Source organism: Scyliorhinus torazame, chromosome 16 (genome assembly GCF_047496885.1).
Source record: "Scyliorhinus torazame isolate Kashiwa2021f chromosome 16, sScyTor2.1, whole genome shotgun sequence".
NCBI lineage: Eukaryota > Metazoa > Chordata > Chondrichthyes > Carcharhiniformes > Scyliorhinidae > Scyliorhinus > Scyliorhinus torazame.
Window position 1 is genome coordinate 32,519,085 of NC_092722.1, and position 22,567 is coordinate 32,541,651.

The window sequence follows — 22,567 nt, forward strand, 5'->3', positions numbered from 1 at the left end:
ACACTGGGTCACCGGGCGCAAACTGCCGAATCAGCTGATGCCGAGAAAAACCCAGTCCCTGCCATTCTCGTGTGCGGCGTACGTTTGCGCAAATGTCTGGGAAAACCATACTAAGGCGAGTGCGAAGTCTCCAGCCCATTAGGAGTTCTGCGGGAGCTATCCCAGTCACCGCATGTGGGGTGGTCCTATACGAAAACAAAAAGCGAGCCAGTCTCGTGTCCATCGACCCGGAAGACTGCTTCTTTAGGCCTCTTTTGAATGTCTGCACTGCGCGCTCCGCCAACCCATTTGAAGCCAGGTGGTAAGGGGCAGTGCGGATATGGCGTATGCCGTTCATCTTCATGAACCTCACAAACTCCTCACTGGTGAATGGAGTGCCGTTATCCGTGACCAGCACCTCGGGGAGGCCAAGCGTTCTAAAAGACAAACGCATCTCCTCAATTGTTGCGCAGGACGTTGTGCCTAGCATCTTACGCACCTCTAGCCATTTAGACTGGGTGTCGATTAATAAAAGGGACATGGGCGCCTGCGCAGTTGTTGTTCGCAGGGTGGGCGTGGTTCTGGTTTTCCCAGGTTGCCACGCGCGAGTCTTGTCTACCTGCCGCCGCTCGCAGGAATATTTTTTTATTTTCTTTAATCCGTCGGGTTGTGCGCCCATCCCGCCCGCAATCATGACGGTGGGTAAGAGCAGCAAGATGCTTCAACATATCGACTACAGAATGAGATGCATCCTTCAGGACGGGCGCATTTTCATTGGAACCTTCAAGGCTTTTGATAAACACATGAACCTCATCCTCTGTGACTGCGATGAATTCCGGAAGATCAAGCCAAAAAACTCCAAGCAGCCCGAACGTGAGGAGAAACGTGTGCTTGGACTGGTCTTGCTTCGAGGTGAAACCCTGGTTTCCATGACTGTGGAAGGACCTCCTCCCAAAGATACTGGAATCGCTCGCGTGCCTCTTGCTGGTGCTGCTGGAGGTCCCGGAATTGGCCGAGCAGCAGGTCGTGGCGTTCCTGCTGGAGCACCAATGCCACAGGCCCCAGCTGGATTATCGGGTCCTGTCCGAGGAGTGGGAGGACCATCTCAGAAGGTGATGACACTTCAGGCACGTGGAACTGCTGCAGCGGCTGCCGTCACATCCAGTATCGCAGCAGCGCCTCAACAATATCCACCAGGTCGTGGAGGCCCACCACCAATGGGAAGTAGAGCTCCACCTCCAGGTATGATGGGCCCTCCTCCTGGTATGAGGCCACCAAAGGGTCCACAGATGGGAATGCCTCTTGGTCGCGGAGCACCAATGGGGATGCCACCAGGAATGCGACCCCCGCCACCAGGAATGCGAGGTCCTCCACCACCTGGCATGCGACCACCAAGGCCATGAGAATAAAACTAACCAAGATGTTGGGGCTGATCGACTATGTGGGATGTTTGACTGCTGTAATGGGGGTGGTGTCCTGAGCAGAGACTTTCCGAATCTTGCCATTTATAATGGCTGGTGGTTGCAATGCAATCACTGAAACGTCTGAGACTTTAATGAGTAGATTGGCATTACTATAGAACTGATGAGATTTGTGTTTGCTTTTTATTGTAATATTTGACATTTTTATTAAAAGGTTTTGGTAAAATGAAAAATAAAAAATAAATAAATAAATAAAAGGAACATGGATCCTTGAAAAGGGCCGGCGAAATCCGCATGCAAGCGCGCCCAAGGCCGCCCTGGCCATTCCCAGTGATGTAGGGGCACGGCCGGCAGAAGCTTCTGATGCTCCTGGCAAATGGAGCAGTTTTGGGCCACCTTCTCAATGTCGGCGTCGAGGCCTGGCCACTAAACATAACTCTGGGCCAACATTTTTATTTTGGTCACACCTGGATGCCCATTGTGCAAGTCTCTTAGTATCAGCTCCTGTCCTTTTTCCGGGACAATCACACACGTCCCCCACAAGAGGATGCTGTCTTCGACGCTGAATTCTGACAGCTTGGAGGAAAATGCCCACAACTCGCCTGGGAGCTGTCTATGCTGCCCACCATACAGGACTATGTGTCGAACCTTTGACAGGATTGGCTCCGTCTGGGTCCACTCACGTATCTGTGATGCCGTGACAGGCAAGGTGTCCATAAAATTTAGGGTTGCAACCACCTCACCGGTCGTGGGGGTCGACATGGGACCAGTCGATAAAGGCAATCGGCTCAGTGCATCGGCATTCGCTATCTGCGTCCTTGGTTTGTGCGCCAGAGAATACTCGTATGCAGTGAGCAACAAAGCCCAGCGCTGGATCCGTGCGGAAGCAATGGGCGGTATTGGCTTATCCTCTCTGAAAAGTCCCAGAAGAGGCTTATGATCAGTCACGATAGTGAAGTGGTGGCCATACACATACTGGTGGAAAAGTTTCACCGCAAAGACCACTGCCAGGCCCTCCTTCTCGATCTGCGCATACTTTTTTTCCGCTGCAGTCAATGTGCGGGAGGCGAAAGCTATCGGCCGCTCAGCCCCGTTCTCCATCTTGTGGGACAGGACGGCCCCAATACCATACGGGGATGCATCACATGTGACGAGCAAAGGCTTTCCAGAATCATAGTGGGTTAGTAACCCAGACAACAATTGTTGTTTTACCCGCCGGAAAGCGGTTTCTTGCGGCTGACCCCAAACCCAGGTGTGATTTTTCTTTAGCAGAAGGTGCAACAGGGCTAGCGTAGTTGCCAGATTGGTGAGGAACTTCCCGTAATAGTTTACGAGGCCGAGAAAAGAACAAAGATGCGAAGTGTCAGTCGGGGCGGGGGCCTGTTGAATCGTGCGCACCTTCTCTGCGACGGGGTGCAAACCTTCGCGGTCCACCCGATAACTCAGGTAGACTACTTCCTTCGCCTGAAAGACGCACTTTATGCGACGTAAACAGACTCCAGCCTCCGAAAAGCATCTAAGGACAGCCTCCAAATTTTCCAAATGTTCCTGCTCCGACGCCCCTGTGATCAAAACGTCATCTAAGTAGACAGCTATTCACTTTAACCCTCGTCGCCAGTTTTGTGAGGGCCACGAAGAATCCAGCACAAGTTTCAAGGATACAAAGAAATAACATTTATTTACTATATATATATATATACAACAGCAGCAGCAACTTCGCTTGCTGCTTACCCCTTCCTGCTGGTTCCAAACTGGCCAGCTTTATTTATACAGGGAGTCTGCTAATGATTTCTCCGTCCCCTCATTGGGGAAGCTCATACTCCCACAGGATTGTGGGATTGTCATTAGTCCCCAGCCAATGGTAAGCAGGCAGGTTATAACAATAAATATTTGAAAAGCAAACATTTGCAGTGCAGTGGGATTAATTAGACAGATCTTTCAAAGAACCAGCACAGACACAATGGGCCTAATAGTTGGCTTCTATGCTGTTTCGATCTGTTCTAAATGCATTCCAGTTATCAGCCCTTGATACTAATAGATTGAAGCAGTGAAAAAAAATGCATGAGTTTATTAATAATGCTGAATAATCTTGCAATGATGTAAACCTCCACAGATAGTTTACAAACTTTGGAAGTAATACTGGTAATCCTGTAAACATCACTAGTGAAGACAAATAACATTAAATTAAAAGTGTGCCAGATTTATTGTTCTTGAAACATAAACAATAAACTTCCCAGGCAGAACATTGCTCTCCTGATACTTCACTAAGTAAGAACATTTGGAAATAAATAAATACTTTCATATATATTAATGATAATGATCAAAGGTGCTAAACTCTTGCGGTCTACTGCAATTTCTGACAAATGGTGTTTTGTATTCAATAGTTTAGTGCAAAATCTCAGCAGACCTATATCAGTGTGTGCCTTTATCTTGGGAATTGAGGAAAAACAGCTGAATGAAGATCAAGATTTATTGTCTATTATTTGCTACAGTAGAGAATAAATTGTATTATTCTTTGGCTGCTGTTATAATGCCACTGAAGGGTCGATGGGATGCAATTTTGGGTGCGCTTGAGTCCTTTTATAGGCACCTCTATAGGTCAGAGCTTCCGGAAAATAAGTTGGTCATGTTATCATTTTTAGATGTGTTGTCCTTTTCGATCATGGAGCGAGAAAGGCAGGAGGGGTTGGTGGCCTTGTTGAGCCCGGAGGAAGCACTGAAAGGCATTGGATCGATCTAGTCAGGTAAGGACCCTGGTCTTGACGGGTTTCCCTTCAAATTTTACAGTTAGTTTGCGAGCCAGAGGACGTCACGGTGGCTCAGTGGTTAGCACTGCTGCCTCATGGTGCCGAGGACCTGGGTTCTATCCCGGCCCCGGGTCACTGTCCGTGTGGAGTTTGCCCGTGTCTGCGTGGATCTCCCCTCCACAACCCAAAAGATGTGTAGGGTAGGTGGATTGGCCATGCAAAATTGACCCTTAATTGGAAAAATATAAAATAAATTTAAAAAATAAAAATTTTTAAATTCGCAAGCCTGTTAGCACCATTGATAGTGGACATGGTTAACACTCCTTACCGCGAGGGTCCTTGCCCCTTACGCTTTCCATGGCTTCTATATCCCTCATTTTGAAAAAAAAACAAAAATCCCATGGAGTGTGGTTCTTATAGACCCATTTCTCTCCTGAACTTCAACGCCAAATAGCTACGGTGTTGGCGCTACATTTGGAGCCATGTATTCCAGAGGTGATAGCAGATGATCGGATAGGTTTCATTAAAGGTCGACAATTATCGATTGATGTCCAGCAATTATTGAATGTTGTCCTTTCCCTACCTCTGGTTTCCGAACCAGAGTGATTGCGTTTCTGAATGCGGAGAAGGCGTTCGACAGGGTACAGTGGGAGTACCTCTTCAAGGCCCTGGAGAAGTTTGGTCTTGCACAGAATTCATTTTGTGGGTTTGGCTGCTTTATAGTGCCCTTACGGCCAGTATAAGCACCAATGCTTTAAGCTTGGGATATTTCTCATGAAGTAGGAGTATTAGGGGACTTCCGGTGGCGGCCATTGTGTGAGTGGTCGCTCATAGGGCAGCACCTGCTCAAAGGCATAGAAAAGAGCTCTTTTTACCCAATATTGGGTCTAATTCTGACGAAAAGGTGTCGGTGAAGGTAGGTTCCCCCGGGAGTGGTAATAATAATAATCTTTATTGTCACAAGTAGGCTTACATTAACACTGAAATGACGTTACTGTGAAAGCCCCTAGTCGCCACATTCCGGCGCCTGTTCGGGTACACAGAGGGAGAATTCAGAATGTCCAAATTACCTAACAGCAGTCTTTCGGGACTTGTGGGAGGAAACTGGAGCATCCGGAGGAAACCCACGCAGACACGAGGAGACCATGGAGACTCCGCACAGACAGTGACCCAAGGCAGGAATTGAACCTGGGACTCTGGTGCTGTGAAGCAACAGTGCTAACCACTGTGCTACCGTGCAGCACCAAAAGCATCACCTGAACTGGTGAAAAAAGATGAAGTGAAGAACAACTCAGGAGGTGTTAGGGTTCAAAAAGAACATATTAAAACTAGCATAAAGGCACATTACCTGGATGCTTGTAGCATTCAAAGCAAGATAAATGAGTTGAAATCGGCACAAATCATCTCAAACGAGTATGATTTAGTGGCATTTACAAAGACAAGGTTGCAAGATGGTTATGACTGGGTGTTAAATACCCAGGGGTATCAGACTATTCGGAAGGACAGGCAGGAAGATAAGGTGATGGTGTAGCACGATATTTTAGGATGACATCAGGAAGGTAGCGAGAGATCATGTAGGTTCTATAGAGAAAAAGGTTGAATCCATTAGGGTTAAAATTAGAAATAGTAAGGATAAAAGATCACTGATAGACATAGTCTATAGGCCATCAAATAATATTATGGTGGGACGGGCAATAAAAAAAAGAAATAACTGGTGCATGTAAAAATTGTATGGCAATTATCATGGGGGATTTTAATCATCATGTCGTTTGGTCAAACCAGGTCCATCAGGGCAGCCTTAAGGAGGAGTTCATTGAATGTATCCGCAATAGTTTTCCCGAACAGTATGTAATGGAACCTACAAGGGAGCAAGCTATCCTAGATCTGATCCTGTGTAATGAAACAGGAATAATTACAGATCTCATAGATAGGGTTCCTCACGAAAGGAGCGATCATAGTATGGTTGAATTTAAAATACAGATAGAGTGTGAGAAGGTAAAATCCAATACCGGTGTTTGTGCTTAAACAAAGGAGACTACAATGGGACGAGGGAGGAGTTGGCTAGGGTAGATTGGGAGCAAATACTTTGTGGTGGGACAATTGAGGAACAGTGGAGGACTTTCAAAGAGTTTTTTCACAGTGCTCATAAAAAGCACATACCAGTGAAAAGGACTGAAGGAAAAAGGATAATCAGCCATGGATATCTAAGGAAATAAAGGAGGGTATCAAACTGAAAGAAAAGGCATACAAAGAGGCAAAGATTAGCAGAAACTCAAGGATTGGGAATTGTTTTTTTAAATTTAGAGTACCCAATTCATTTTTCCCAATTAAGGGGCAATTTAGCGTGGCCAATCCACCTAGCTTGCACATTTTTGGGTTGTGGGGGCGGAACCCACGCAAACACAAGAGAGAATGTGCAAACTCCACACGAACAGTGACCCAGAGCCAGGATCGAACCTGGGACCTCAGCGCCGTGAGGATTGGGAAATTTTTGAAGGTCAACAGAAAGCCACGAAAAAATCTATAAAGAAAAGTAAGACAGATTTATGAGAGTAAACCAGCTCAGAACATAAAAGCAGACAGCAAATGTTTCTACAAATATATGCAACAAAAAAAAAGAGTAGCTAATGTAAACAATGGTCCTTTAAAGGATGATAAGGGGGATTTAATAATGGGAAATGAGGACATGGCTGAGGCACTGAACAGGTATTTTGTGTCGGTCTTCACAGTGGAAGACACAAATAACATGCCAATAATTGTTGGCAAGGAGGATATAGTAGGTGAGGACCTAGAAACGATTATCACTAAGGAGATAGTGTTGGGCAAGCTATGGGGCTAAAGGTAGACACGTCTCCTAGCCCTAATGGAATGCATTCCAGGGTACTAAAAGAGGTGGCAGGGAAAATAGCAAAAGCGCTCATGGTAATTTACCAAAATTCGCTGGACTCTGGATGCTGGGATGGTTTTATCAGATTGGAAAACAGAAAATGTGATGCCACGGTTTATAAAAGGTGGACAAAAGGCAGGTAACTATAGACTAGTTAGCTTAACTTCATGTCCGCTGGTTATCAAACCCGGCAGAAGATGGTGAAAGACCTGGCCAAGGAGTTGGAGGAAACCTGTGGTGCAGCATCCAGTGGAAGGATGGCAGAGGGGGAAGGACTGGGGCAAATGGGAAAGCCCCAGATGGAGCAGTTGATGTTTTTTATTAAGGATGAGTTCTGCCAGCAGAGGAAGGAGATGTGGAAGGACTGCTCGAAAGCCATTGAAGGAGCTGTGGCACCCCTGAAGAGCTCGATGGAGCGGGTGGAGAAATATTTGGAGGTGCAGGGGTCGCAGATCCGAGAGACTGAAGGGGTGACTTTGTATCATAATGATCGAGCGGTGGCACTGGAGGCAGAGGTGGGACTCTTAGGAGACCTTTGCAAACCATTGAGGGCAAAGGTGGAGGAGCCGGGAGAACATCTCGAGAAGGCAGAAATAACATGCCAATATTGTTGCAGATAGTGGGCCTGCCAGAAGGAGTGGAGGGTGTGAATGCCACGAGGTACGCCTCAAAAATGCTGGCGGGGCTGATGGCGGAGGGGGTGCTGGTCAAATCCCCTGAATAGGACAGAGCACACAGGTCTCTGAGGCAGAAGCTGAGAGCTGTGGAGCCGCCACAGGCGGTGATCATGAGACTCCATAAATTTGCGTTGGGCAAGGGAGAAACACACATGAGCGAATGGCAGGGGAACAAGGTCCGCATATATCAGGATATTGGAGCCAAGTTGGCGAAACGGCAGGCATTACCTCACATTTGTAGCACAGTGGTTAGCACTGTGGCTTCACAGCTCCAGGGTCCCAGGTTCGGTTCCCAGCTTGGGTCACCTGTCTGTGTGTGGAGCCACAGATGAGGTTTGTAAGAATGATCTCTGCAACGAAGAGCTGGTCGTATGAGGAAAGTTTGAGGACTCTGGGACTGTACTCGTTGGAGTTTAGAAGGATGAGGGGGGATCTTATTGAAACTTACAGGATACTGCAAGCCTGGATAGAGTGGTCATGGAGAGGATGTTTACACTTGTAAGAAAAACTAGAACCAGAGGACACAAGCTCAGAGTAAAGGGACGATCCTTTACCGCAGAAGGATGTAGAGGCCAAATCACTGAGTGTCTATAAGACAGAGAAAGATAGGTTCTTTATTAATAAGGGGATCAGGTGTTATGGGGAGAAGGCAGAAGAATGGGGATGAGAAAAATATCAGCCATGATTGAATGGCAGAGCAGACTCGACTTTTCACAGTAACTTCATTTGAAGCCTACTTGTGACAATAAGCGATTTACATTACATTACATGGGCCGAGTGGCCGAATTTTGCTCCTATGTCTTATGGTCTTAACAGAAGTGAGGTCACACCTCAGGAGCTTAGAAGCAGAGTAAGTCTTTCTGCAGGAGACATACCTCTTGGTTTGGGGGCGACTGGGGCTAGGGTGGCAGGACCTTCCCCCCACACTCCCCATGGGGCGTAACATTTTCTCACCTGTCCCGTCATTGGCAGGGCGCAAAAGCAATATTAATGGATGCTGCAGGAGAATTATGACGACTTGCAGTGAGGACAGACCGATGCTCCTCTTATCCTCTGCGAATGTCTGACTCCTGCCTGAATACAGAGTGGTTGAATTACACTTCTCAGCTGCTACTGATTTCTCTGAGGTCAGGGGTCCTGGTGTGTATCTTCACCTATTGACGAGGTGGGCAGTCCCTCGCAAGCTTTCAGTCCATGGCATCCTCGATGCTTAATAATGTTGGCAGACATGAGAGGCCTGAACATTGTCTATCATAGAATTTACAGTGCAGAAGGAGGCCATTCGGCCCATCGAGTCTGCACCGGCTCTTGGAAAGAGCACCCTACCCAAGGTCTAATCCTCCACCCTATCCCCATACCCCAGTAACCCCACCCAACACTAAGGGCAATTTTGGACACTAAGGGCAATTTATCATGGCCAATCCACCTAACCTGCACATCTTTTGGACTGTGGGAGGAAACCGGAGCACCCGGAGGAAACCCACGCACACACGGGGAGGATGTGCAGACTCCGCACAGACAGTGACCCAGTGGGGAATCGAACCTGGGACCCTGGAGCTGTGAAGCAATTGTGCTATCCACAATGCTACCGTGCTGCCCTTGTTCTGGGAGGGGGGGATCTTCCCCTGGATGGCTGTGATTTTGGGGTGCGCCTGTGACAGGGTCAGTGCGGCATTACTGCGTCGGTGCAGGAGGCGGGAGAACCATCGCACTCCATTCTCTCAGTGCGGAGGGAGGATACGGTGAGTTTGCATGGGGGCTGGCGGAGCATGGCGCCATGACATGAGTGTGGGGGGACACTTGATGACTATTTAATGTTATTTTTAGTACAAGCTAGTTAGTACACTGGTGACTTATCTCTTCTAGTCCAGGATCATCCGTGCCTGCTATGTGCTTAATTTTTCTTAGCCTTCAACCCTTCCGCTGCAATGTCTAGGTGTATCCCCAGGATCCACAGCTGAGGATGATGCGACCTCCTGACTTCAACGTCCTGTTTCCTGAGATGACGTGGGTGGGTGTGACCTGTGAAGCCGGGACCTTACGTGTCCTGGTCTGCTTTTGGGCAACATGGGTGCTGCAGTGCTTTCATCTTCGGTGTGCAGGACTGGAAGTGTGTCGCTCAAAGGGAGGAGGTTTCAAATGGGCTGGACATCCCCACGGTCTCCTAGGTGGAAGGCCCTGGGCTGCGCTCCTGCTGATTCTCTTCCCTACGGGTACCTAGGGGCCCTTGGGCTCCTCCATGGGATGAAGGGGCAGCTGGATTGAGATCCAGATGATCCGCCACCCTCTGGCGCTGGCACTCGTCGATTCCCACTGGTGCTTACATAATGCATTTGAAGCCTACTCCATGGAGCCCATGCCCTCAGCCATGGAGGTCATGAGCTGAACCATTAAGTGGACATCACCAGTGGAGTACACGTCCTGCACCAAAGTTTCCACTGCAGACATCATCTCGCAGTGTTGGCCTCATTACATCGTAATGACAGCACCATTTCCTCAGAGAGAAGGTGATGGAACCCCCTCCAGTCGGCCTTGCAGTCTGAGGAGAAATGCTGACCTCCCTTCCTGCTAGACACGACTCTGCTTTTGCAGCTCCAGCAGCTCTGGCACGCCTGTCTGATCAAGGGTCTCCCACCTCTGTTAGACCTCATCGAGAAGCTTGCTGAAAGCTCCCTCAGTAAAGCGTGGTGTAGTCTTTCTGGCAGCCATCCCCCCAATTGGACTTGGAACAAGTGCTGGGGATCGCACTGGAGGCATTTAAATGATGCGCCCCACTGATAGCAGCAAATTAAGTTGTAGTAGGGTAAGCGAATCAGAGGTTGGCTGCCATGGGCGCGGTGTGCAACTTGTGAAAGAAAAGAATGAACGTACACCGACTTTTCCCGCTGATGGCACAGGTGAGATTCTCTACGATTTTCTCGCCAAGACCGACACTTAGAACAAATATTGAAAAATTCCACCTTCGGTATCCATTCTCAGACAGCTCTTCCAGAGCAAAGTTCTTCCTCCTTCTCTGGACAGTGAGAAGATGATGAAGTCACCTCCCTTTTTATACAGGCCTCTGTCATTTCTCTGATGCAGTGATTGGAAGCAAATTGTAAGATGTTGCTAATATTACCTTTTCCAGCCTGGAACGATTCACTAGTAATTGTGTGGCGCGAATGTTACTTGCCACATCAGTCCAAGCCTCAAATGTTGTCCAGTTCTTGCTGTATATGGGTGGGAACTGCTTCAGCATTTGATGAGTTGCGAATGGTGCTGAATATTGTGCAAACATCAGTGAACATTCCAACTTCTGACCTTATAATGGAAGAAGACCACTGATGAAGCCTGAGGAACTCCTGCAATTATGGCCTGAACCTGCACAGTCCAAAATGGCTGATTGCGATGTCAAAGAATGCTAATTTGATGCCAATCTATCATGCTTTTTGGAGCAAGCATGGCACACCCTGTCATTCGAGCCCTGTCAGTCAGGATGTGCCATATAGGCCATTCCGAAGGTGACCAGAAACATTTCAGTTGACATTTGGGGAGGCGGTGGCATAGTGGTATTGTCACTGGACTAGTAAACCAGAGACCCAGAGTAATGCTCTGGGGACCCGGGTTCGAATCCCACCACTGCAGATGATGAAATTTGAATGCAATAAAAATCTGGAATTAAAAGTCTAATGATGACCATGGAACCATTGTCGAATACCGTAAAAACCCATTTGGTTCACTAATGTCTTTTAGGGAAGGAAATTTGCCATCCTTAACTGGTCTGACCTACATGTGACTTCAGATCCACAGCAATGTGGTTGACTCTTAACTGCCCCCTCAAGGTCAATTAGGGACGGGCAGTAAATGCTGGCACAACCTGGGACACCCATGTCCAATGAATTAAAAAAATTATGATTTTGAGGCTTCCTGGCATGAGCACTAACAGAACTATGAAACCGAATTACCTGGTCAGTGAGTAATCTTCTCTACTTTATTGGACACCTTTTAGAGCAAGAAGAAAGGGAGTGCTTGTTCATGGGAAGTTTACTTGGTCTAGAGTAGGAATGAGAGGAGGAAGACCTGGGGCCAAGAGAGCAGAAAAGAGCTGACAGATGGACAGGGAGAAAGGTGGAGTTCTTCCTCCCTGTGGGTGTAGAACATTCTTCTTCCTCTGGATCTGTTGCACCAGGACCCCCAGTGCCATATCCAAGAATCTGCGCACCCTCTCCCTTGGTCCCTGCACCATCCTGAAAAATGTTGCAGTCAGCCATCTGTCCTTCACAGCATGGTGGGTGTATCTACACCACAGGGACTGCAACGGTTCAAGAAGGCTGTTGATCACCACCTTCTCAAGGGCAATTAGGGGTGGGCAATAAATGCTGGCCTAGCCAGAGGTGCTCACTTACTGTAAATTAATTTTTAAAACGCACTCCCCATCTTCAGTAGAAGTGAATGCAGGAAACTATGTATGATGCATGAAAGTGCTTCTAATCAGCGCTTGAGTGATAAACCTGCAAGTGTCTGCTTTCGCACCTCTGGGCAAGTACAAATCATGACAATCAGCAATTAGCCCCAAAACTGTATGCTAAAATCAGACTTTTAAATAGGAATTTCTTACTAATACAGCACCCATCCACTCAGTGGTGGTTTTCATCCTTACACCAAAATAAACAGCCTCTATCCAACAATTTGTGTCTGTATAACACTTTTAACATAGCAAAACATTCCAAAACCCTTCACAAGAACATTACCAAACAAACTTTGACACTGACCTACATAAAAGGATAATAGGGCAAATAACCAAAATCCTCATTAGAGATGGGTTTTAAGGAGCATCTAAAGGATGGGTTGGGAGGTGGAGAGGTTTCAGGAGAAAATTCCAGAGTTTAGGGCACCGGCAACTGAAGGCAGTCATCAGAGGAGTGACTAAATTGGGGATGTGCAGGAAATTAGAAATGGAGGGGTACAGATATCTTGGATAGTTGTATGCTTGGAAGAGGTTACAGAAATAGATAGGGATCACCAGGCTATGAAGGGATTTGAAAACAAGGATGACAATTTCTCCCCAAAGAGTCGATATAGCAAGGGCATCGGCCCTCTTCCCCACATGAAATTCTGGCTGGTCCAAAACCTCGAAGACTGCCACTTTCGGGCTCAGCTCCATGCTCACCCCCACAACCTTAGACATTGCGTTTCCTCAAACAAGGCTGTCCAGAACCCGACAAGCCAGAGGCAGTCCTCCACCTCCTGTTCATTCGGGTTATGGTTAGGTAAGCTCTGTGCACCACGTTAAACTGTATGAGGCGCAGGAGGAGGTGGAGTTGGCCCTACTTAGTGCTTCGCTCCAGAGATGCCAGCCTACTTCCGTCCCCAGTTCATCTTCCCATTTCTGTCTTGCTCCATCTAGTGGGGCTCTCGCACTTTCTAAAAGTTGTCCGTATATATCCTCACAGTTCTCTTTCTCCACACTGTCCACGTCCAGTAGCTCCTCCAACATTGTCTCGCGGGGCCCTAGGGTACCTCGCTGTCTACTTGCAGGAAACATTTTTGACTTATAAATATTGGAGCTCCTATCCTTTTGGTAGTTCCAGTCTCTCCATCAGCTCTTCCAAGGGTGCAAGTCTGACCCCCATGTAGAGGTCCCTAATCGCTAGTTTCCCCCCGTCCTGTCTCCAACTCTTAAAGGTGGTGTCTAGCATGGCTGATGGGAATCTGTGGTTACCACACATGGGGCTATGGTGGACACCTCCGTTAAGCCTAAGTGTTGTCTCATCTGGTTCTACGTTTTCAGCATTGCTACCACCAATGGGCTGGATGTGCGCTTGCCGGCGGGGATGGGAGCGCTGTCGTGGCCAGGGCTCGTGGGTCGTTCCCGTGCAGGAGCACTCCTCCATCCTCACCCATTCCATGCACGGTTCCCTTACCCATCCCCTCACCCTTTCAGCTGTGTCCGCCCAGTGGTAGTATTGCAAGTTCGGAAGAACCAGGCCGCCTATGCTTCTTCTCCTCTGCAGTGTTGTCTTAGGGGTTCTTGGATGCTTCCCCCCCCACCCCCGACATACAAACATTATATTCATTTTATCTATTATTTGGAAAAAGGCCTTGGGGATGAAGATCATAAGAACATAAGAACTAGAAGCAGGAGTAGGCCATCTGGCCCCTCGAGCCTGCTCCACCATTCAATGAGATCATGGCTGATCTTTTGTGGACTCAGCTCCACTTTCCGGCCCGAACACCATAACCCTTAATCCCTTTATTCTTCAAAAAACGATCTATCTTTATATTAAAAGCATTTAATGAAGGAGCCTCTACTGCTTCACTGGGCAAGGAATTCCATAGATTCACAACCCTTTGGGTGAAGACGTTCCTCCTAAACTCAGTCCTAAATCTACTTCCCCTTATTTTGAGGCTATGACCCCTAGTTCTGCTTTCACCCGCCAATGGAAACAACCTGTCCGCATCTATCCTATCTATTCCCTTCATAATTTTATATGTTTCTATAAGATCCCCCCTCATCCTTCTAAATTCCAATGAGTACAGTCCCAGTCTACTCAACCTCTCCTCGTAATCCAACCCCTTCAGCTCTGGGATTAACCTAGTGAATCTCCTCTGCACACCCTCCAGTGCCAGTACGTCCTTTCTCAAGTAAGGAGACCAAAACTGAACACAATACTCCAGGTGTGGCCTCACTAACACCTTATACAATTGCAGCATAACCTCCCTAGTCTTAAACTCCATCCCTCTAGCAATGAAGGACAAAATTCCATTTGCCTTCTTAATCACCTGTCGCCCCTGTAAACCAACTTTTTGTGACTCATGCACTAGCACATCCAGGTCTCTCTCACAGCAGCATGTTTTAATATTTTATTTAAATAATAATCCCTTTTGCTGTTATTCCTACCAAAATGGATAACCTCACATTTGTCAACATTGTATTCCATCTGCCAGACCCTAGCCCATTCACTTAGCCTATCCAAATGCCTCTGCAGACTTCCAGTATCCTCTGCACTTTTTGCTTTACCATTTATCTTAGTGCCGTCTGCAAACTTGGACACATTGCCCTTGGTCACCAACTCCAAATCATCTATGTAAATTGTGAACAGTTGTGGGCCCAACACTGATCCCTGAGGGACACCACTAGCTACTGATTGCCAACCAGAGAAACACCCATTAATCCCCACTCTTTGCTTTCTATTAATTAACCAATCCTCTATCCATACTTTCCCCTTAATGCCATGCATCTTTATCTTGTGCAGCAACCTTTTGTGTGTCACCTTGTCAAAGGCTTTCTGGAAATCCAGATATACCACATCCATTGGCTCCCCATTATCTACCGCACTGGTAATGTCCTCAAAAAATTCCACTAAATTAGTTAGGCATGACCTGCCCTTTATGAACCCATGCTGCGTCTGCCCAATGGGACAATTTCCAGCCAGATGCCTCGCTATTTCTTCCTTGATGATAGATTCCAGCATCTTCCCTACGACCGACGTTAAGCTCACTGGCCTATAATTACCCGCTTTCTGCCTACCTCCTTTTTTAAACAGATCAATGTGGATCTAAACAGGAAGAGGAACCTTGGTGTACGTTCATCTTGATTGTCTGCATCCTCCCTGCCAGGAGAAGCAGGAGTGCATCCCATTTCTCTAGGTACTTTTAACTTCCTCCGCCAGACTAGTCAGATTCCACTTGTGGATCCGTGTCCAGTCGTAGGCTATCTGCATCCCCAGGTAGCGGAATTCGTTTTGGGCTATTTTGAATGGTAGACCTTCCAGCTCTGTCCCTCCCCCTTTCGGGTTCACCGGGAGTACCTCACTTTTGAGTTTGTAACCCGAGAAGGCCCCAAACTTTTCCAGGAGCTTCATGATTTCCATCAAGCCGTTCTGCGAGTCTGAAATGTAGAGGAGCAGGACATCCACATAGACTGAGACTTTGTCCTCTCTGCCTCCTCTTCGGATACCCTTCCAACCTCTCACGTCTCGCAGAGCGATTGCCAGGGGTTCAATTGTCAAGGCGAACAGGAGCGGGGACAGGGGGCATCCCTGCCTGGTGCCTCTGTGCAACTGGAAGCATTCAGAGCTGGTGGTGTTGGTCCGAACGCTCACTTTGGGGGAGTTGTCCAGGAGTTTCACCCTAGCCCAAACCTCTCCAGTACCTCAATGAGGTACTTCCATTTGACTCTGTTGAAGACCTTTTCTGTGTCCATGGAGACGATCACCTCTGGTGTTCTGTCCCCGGATGGGGTAAGTATCTCATTCAGCATTCGTCTGATGTTTGCAGTTAGCTGTCTATCTTTGACAAAGTCCGTCTGGTCCTCCGCGACCACTTCTGGTATGCAGTTCTCCAGTCACTTGGCCAGGGCTTTTGCGAGTATTTTCACATCTACGTTAAGCAGCAAAATGGGTCTATATGATCCGCATTCCGTCAGGTGTTCCTCTTTTTTGGCTATCAGCGACATGGAGGCCTGTGTTAGCTTAGGATGCACAGTGCCCCTTGCTAGCGAGTCTGTGGGCACCTCCTGTGGTGCGGGGCAAGAGCTGGTGCGAATTGTTTATAGAAGTCCGCCGGGAACCCATCGGGTCCCGGCGCCTTCCGTGCCTGCATGGAGCTGATGCTCTCCATGACCTTACCCAGTCCTACTGGTGCTTGCAGTTCCCTCTGTCTATCGTCCCCACCATTGGCATGTCCAGTCCGTCGAGCAACTGTTTCATCCCCAAGTTCCCGTCGGGGCGCTCGGAGGTATATAGTCCCCGGGAGAAGGCCTCAAGTGCTTGCTTAACCTTTTTGGGTTCGGCTACCAGTCCACCTCTGCTGTCTTTTACCTGAGCTATCTCCCTGCTAACGACTGCGTGCTCTCCCAACTGGTGAGCCAACAGGCAGCTGGCCTTCTCTCCGTGTTCATAAAAGGTCCCCCGTGACTTCCGGGTGCGGCTATGCAGAGCTAGGTCGCATGTTCGGTAGCTCCCGCTTGGAACGGACTTTTGGGCTCTTTACAGGGCCCCCACAACATTTGTTTGACATTTCCCGGTGTGGGAAGAAGACTGCAACATTCCCCCGACAGTGTCCCCCAGGAATGGTATGTCTCTTGGTTACCAGACCCGGCAGAAACAGTAAAAGATTTGGCTGTAACTGCAGGATAAACAGAGCCTCTTCCAGCATGCAGGCGGGGGAAGGGCAAGCTTAAAGCTGCAAGCTGACTTGAGGGCCTTTATTAAAGGTGAATTCTAGCAGCAGAGAGAACAACTGTGAAAAGATCTACCAAGGCCACTGAAGAAGTGGGGACGAAGCTTCCGGTGGCGGCCCTGGAGGCGTAGGTCGCGCATTCGGCAGCTCCCGTCTGGAACAGACTCTCAGACCTTTTTCAGGAGTTTCCACAGACTTTTTGGGGCAGATTGGTGAAGCGAACACTGCCAAAAGGATTCCCTCTCGAGACTTCCGGTTGCAGCTATGCGGAACTAAGTCGCACATTCGGCGGCTCCCGCAGAAACGGACCTTTGGGCTCTTTTCAGGGCCCCCAAGGGCACTTTTTCGACATTTCCCGGTGTGGGAAGGAGTTAATAATAGCTCCCTGTCAGTATATGGCTTTAACTAGGAGCGGGGCGACAGAAAAGGTGGTGGTGGACCAGAAGAAGGGAGGGAAGGACAAAATGGCGGCGGGCGGAGACCAGGCAGCGTGGAGGCAGTGGGCGGAGGAGCAACAGGAGGGTATCCAGCACTACCTCAGAGAGATTAAAACGGACCTGCTAGAGCCGATGAAGGCTTCTATTGATAAGCTGCTGGAGATACAGATGGCCTAGGGGGTGGCGATCCGAGAGGCTCGACAAAAGATCTCTGACAATGAGGACGAGATCTTAGTCCTGGCGGTAAAGGTAGAGGCACACGAGGCGCTCCACAAGAAATGGCAGGAGCGGTTCGAGGAGATGGAGAATCGGTCGAGGCGGAAGAATCTGCGGATTCTGGGCCTCCCGGAGGGGCTGGAGGGGCCGGACGTGGGGGCCTATGTGGTCACCATGTTGAACTCGCTGAATGGAGCGGGGTCCTTCCAGGGGCCCCTGGAGCTGGAAATGGCCCATAGAGTGTTGGCGAGGAGGCCCAAGGCTAACGAACCTCCGCGGGCGGTGCTGCTGCGGTTCCATCGGTTCGTCGATCGGGAGTTTGTGCTCAGGTGGGCCAAGAAGGAGAGGAGCAGCAGGTGGGAGAACACGGAGGTTCGGATATATCAGGACTGGAGTGCGGAGGTGGCGAAGAGGAGGGACGGGTACAATTGAGCGAAGGCGGTGCTGCACAGGAAGGGGGTGAAGTTTGGCATGTTGCAGCCGGCACGACTGTGGGTTACCTACAAGGACCGGCACCATTATTTTGAGTCTCCGGAGGAGGTGTGGGCCTTTCTTCAGGCCGAGAAGCTGGACACAGACTGAGGGTCGGGATGGGCGATTGGGGACTGCGGTGGATATGTTATGCCTATTTTTAGTTCGGGGTGGGGGGGCCTTTGCATTGTTTTGGGTTTCTTTTTCTCTGTGTTTTTCTCTTTCGGGTTGGGGAGGGTGGATGGGGCGGGTTGGGCAGTTTTGGTTGGTGGCGGGGCCTGGTAGGTGGAGAGCGCGGGCTTTTTTCCTGCGCCGAAGACTGGGGGGGTGGGGCCGGGGCGGGGAAGCGAGGATTGTTTCCCGCATTTAGAACGGAGGGGAGAGGGGGAGAGCCTGTGGATGGGGAGCGGAAGAGGAGGGTGTGCCACACAATGGGAGGAGTCGAAGGGGAGGCGGGAGTGGCCGGGGTCAGCAGGAGTCAGCTGACTTGCGGAAGTACAATGGGGGGAGTAAACCAGCTAGGATGGGTCCTAGCCGGGGGGGGGGGGGGGGGGGGGAAATCGAGTTGCTGCTGCTAAGGTCAAGGAGGAGCTGGAGCAAGTGGGGGGGGGGGGGTCGAGAGGGGGGGTATGCCGCTGTGGGGAACGGGCCGGGTGTGGGGTGCGGGCGCGTGGCTGGCCGAGGAGGGGGTCATGGCTAGTCGGCGGGGGAGGGGGGCGGGTAGCCCCCTGATCCGGCTGATAACCTGGGGACTGAATGGGCCGGTTAAGCGGGCCCGCGTGTTCGCGCACCTGAAGAGGCTCAAGGCGGATGTGGTTATGCTCCAGGAGACACACCTGAAGGTGGCAGACCAGGTAAGACTGAGGAAAGGGTGGGTAGGTCAGGTGTTTCATTCGGGGTTAGGTGCCAAAAATCGAGGGGTGGCGATCTTGGTGGGAAAGAAGGTGTCATTCGAGGCGTCGAGCATTGTGGCAGATAATGGCGGTAGGTACATAATGGTAAGTTGCAGGGAGAAACGGTGGTACTGGTCAATGTGTATGCTCCGAACTGGGACGATGCGGGTTTTATGCGGCGTATGTTGGGTCGGATCCCAGACTTGGAAGTGGGGGGCCTGATAATGGGGGGAGACTTTAACACGGTGTTGGATCCGGCACTGGATCGCTCCAGGTCTAGGACGGGAAGGAAGCCGGCGGCGGCTAGAGTGTTGAGGGGATTTATGGACCAAATGGGACGGGTGGACCCTTGGAGATTTGCAAGGCCGGGGGCTAGGGAATTTTCATTCTTCTCACATGTCCATAAGGCTTATTCTCGAATCGACTTTTTCATTTTGAGTAGGGCGCTGATAGCGAGAGTAGAGGATACCGAGTATTCGGCAATAGCCATTTCGGACCACGCCCCGCATTGGGTGGACTTGGAAATGGGGGAGGAGAGGGACCAGCGCCCGCTGTGGCGCTTGGAGGTGGGGCTGTTGGCGGACGAGGAGGTGAGCGAGCGGGTCCGAGGAAGTATAGAGAGGTACTTGGAGACCAACGACAACGGGGAGGTCTGAGTGGGGATGGTATGGGAGGCATTGAAGGCAGTGGTGAGGGGAGAGTTGATCTCCATTAGGGCCCACAAGGAGCGGAGGGAGCAGGGGGGAGAGGTAGAGGCTGGTGGGGGAGATGGTGAGGGTAGACAGGAGGTATGCGGAAGAGCCTGAGGAAGGATTGTTGAGGAAGAGGCGCAGCCTCCAGGCCGAATTCGACCTGGTGACCACCAGGAAGGCAGAGGTGCAGTGGAGGAAGGCCCAGGGGGCGGTCTACGAGTATGGGGAAAAGGCAAGCCGGATGCTGGCGCATCAGCTTCGGAAGCGGGACGCAGCTGGGGAGATCGGGGGAGTTAAGGACAGGGGAGGGAGCGTGGTGCGGAGTGGGGTTGGCATCAATGGGGTCTTCAGGGACTTCTACGAGGAATTGTACCGATCCGAGCCCCCACGGGAGGAGGGAGGGATGGGCCATTTCCTGCACCAATTGAGGTTTCCAAAGGTGGAAGAGGGACTGGTGGCGGGACTGGGGGCCCCGATTGGGCTGGAGGAGCTGATCAAAGGGATAGGAAGCATGCAGGCGGGGAAGGCACCGGGACCGGACGGTTTCCCAGTCGAGTTCTATTAAAAATATATAGACCTGTTGGGCCCGCTGTTAGTTAGGACCTTTAATGAGGCAAGGGAGGGGGGGGGCTTTACCCCCGACGATGTCCCGGGCACTGATCTCCTTGATCTTGAAGCGGGACAAGGATCCCCTGCAATGTGGGTCTTACAGACCGATTTCCTTGCTAAATGTAGATGCCAAGGTGCTGGCGAAGGTCTTAGCCACGAGGATTGAGGATTGTGTGCCACAGATCATCCATGGAGACCAGACGGGGTTTGTGAAGGAGAGACAGTTAACGCGAATGTGCGGAGGCTTTTGAACGTTATCATGATGCCGGTGAGGGAGGGGGAGGCGGAGATAGTGGTGGCGATGGACGCTGAGAAAGCCTTCGATAGGGTAGAGTGGGGGTACCTGTGGGAGGTGCTGAAGAGGTTCGGGTTTGGGGAGGGGTCTGTCAGGTGGGTTAGGCTGTTGTATGAGGTCCCGATGGCGAGTGTGGCCACAAATAGGAGGAGGTCCGAGTACTTTCGGTTGCACCGAGGGACGAGACAGGGGTGTCCCCTGTCCCCCCTGCTCTTCGCACTGGCGATTGAACCCCTGGCTATGGCACTGAAAGAGTCGAGGAACCGGAGGGGGTTGGTGCGGGGTGGGGAAGAGCATAGGGTGTCGCTTTATGCGGGCGACCTGCTGTTGGATGTGGCGGACCCAGTGGGAGGCATGCCAGAGGTAATGAGGATCCTTAGGGAATTCGGGGACTTTTCGGGGTACAAGCTCAATATGGGGAAGAGCGAGCTATTCGTAGTTCAGCCAGGGGACCAGGAGAGGGGGATTGGCTAGCTCCCACTAAAAAGGGCGGAGAGGAGCTTCAGATATTTGGGGGTCCAGGTGGCCAGGAGCTGGGGGGCCCTGCATAGGCTTAACTTTACAAGGCTGGTGGAGCAAATGGAGGAGGAGTTCAAGAGGTGGGACGCTTTGCCGCTGTCCTTGGCAGGTAGGGTGCAGTCAATCAAAATGACGGTGCTCCCAAGGTTTTTGTTCCTGTTCCAGTGCCCCCCACCGTGTTTATCCTGAAGGCTTTTTTCAGGCGGGTTAACAGGAGTATAACGGGGTTTGTGTGGGCGCGAGGGACTCAGAGGGTGAGAAGGGTGTTCCTGGAGCGGAGTAGAGATAGGGGGGAGCTGGCGCTGCCCAACCTCTGTGGGTACTACTGGGCCGCCAATGCAACAATGGTGCGCAAGTGGGTGATGGAGGGGGAGGGGGCTGCATGGAAGAGGCTGGAGACGGCGTCCTGTGTGGGTACGAGTATGGGGGCACTGGCAACGGCGTCGCTGCCGCTCCCTCCAAGGAGGTATACCACGAACCCGGTGATGGTGGCAGCCCTCAAAATTTGGGGGCAGAGGTGGACGCAGCCCTGCACTCCGGGGTTTCCCTTTGTCCAGGGGCACCCAACATGGTCGCCAACTGTGTGTACGCCATGTGGGTGAGCCCCTGCACTCCGGAGTTTCCCTTTGTTCAGGCACCCTCCAAAGTGGCTGTTGCAGCGCCATTTTGTTCCCCCAACCTGCACCTTACCTGCTGAAGCCAATCTGACACCCATCCCTTTCTTATCCTTGTATTCCCCTTGTAGCCCCCCTTCCCCCCCCTCCCTACCCCCCTCTGTCCCCCTCCCTACCCTCCCCCCCCCCCCCCCATGTCCCTCCCTTCCTATCTCGACTCTTAAGTTCCCCATCCCTGCCCCTGTGGTCGCCCCCCATCCCCCTCCCCAGACGCTCCCTCCCACCCAGGAGGTGCGCCGCGGCCCCCTTGCTTTCGTGCTTCATAGCGCTACATTTCCCCGCTACTGTGGTGGCCTCCCTCCCGGGGCTGATCTTGCCCCTTTCATAAGCTCCCTAGATAGCTGTTCCTTCTTCACCCTCTCCTGCGTTCCACTGCCCTCGCCCTTCCCAGTGATTTGATGTTTTTGCTCAAAGCAAGGTAGTCGTGTCCCGTGCAAACATTGGATAATATTTCTTTTCACTTTTCCTTCTCTGCTTTTTCCTCAACACTGCCTTGTTTGCCCCTTGTCCAGGCCATTCGTCCGCACAAATTTGTCCTCCTCTACCGGGGTGTTAAATTAATGTTCCTTGTTTTGGAATGTAACCCAGAGCCTGGCTGGGAATAGCATTCCAAATTTCACTCCACTTTTGTACAGGGCCCATTTCGCTTGGTTGAACTCAGCTCTGCGGTTTCCCAGATCTGCCCCAATGTCCTGGGATACTCATATTCTATGTCCTTCTCAGCTGCTTGCCTTCATCTGCCATGTCGACCGCAGGATCTTCTCCCGATCCTGGTATCTATCTAATTTGGCAATTATTGCCCTTGGCTGTTTCCCCGCCTTGGGCTTCGGTCAGAAGAATCTGTGTGCCATCGATCTCCGGCGGCTTGGGGAAGCTATCCCTCCTGAC

The 22,567-nt window shown here is 50.6% G+C and overlaps 1 protein-coding gene across 1 annotated transcript; it reads left to right on the forward strand.

The window, feature by feature from the left end:
• The first annotated feature begins 555 nt into the window (after positions 1 to 555).
• On the forward strand, positions 556 to 1,642 carry LOC140392672 (small nuclear ribonucleoprotein-associated protein B-like). Its single transcript, XM_072478179.1, has one exon. It carries the CDS (start codon positions 672 to 674, stop codon positions 1,380 to 1,382), a length of 711 nt encoding a protein of 236 aa, XP_072334280.1. The 5' UTR covers positions 556 to 671; the 3' UTR covers positions 1,383 to 1,642.
• The last annotated feature ends 20,925 nt before the right edge of the window (positions 1,643 to 22,567 follow it).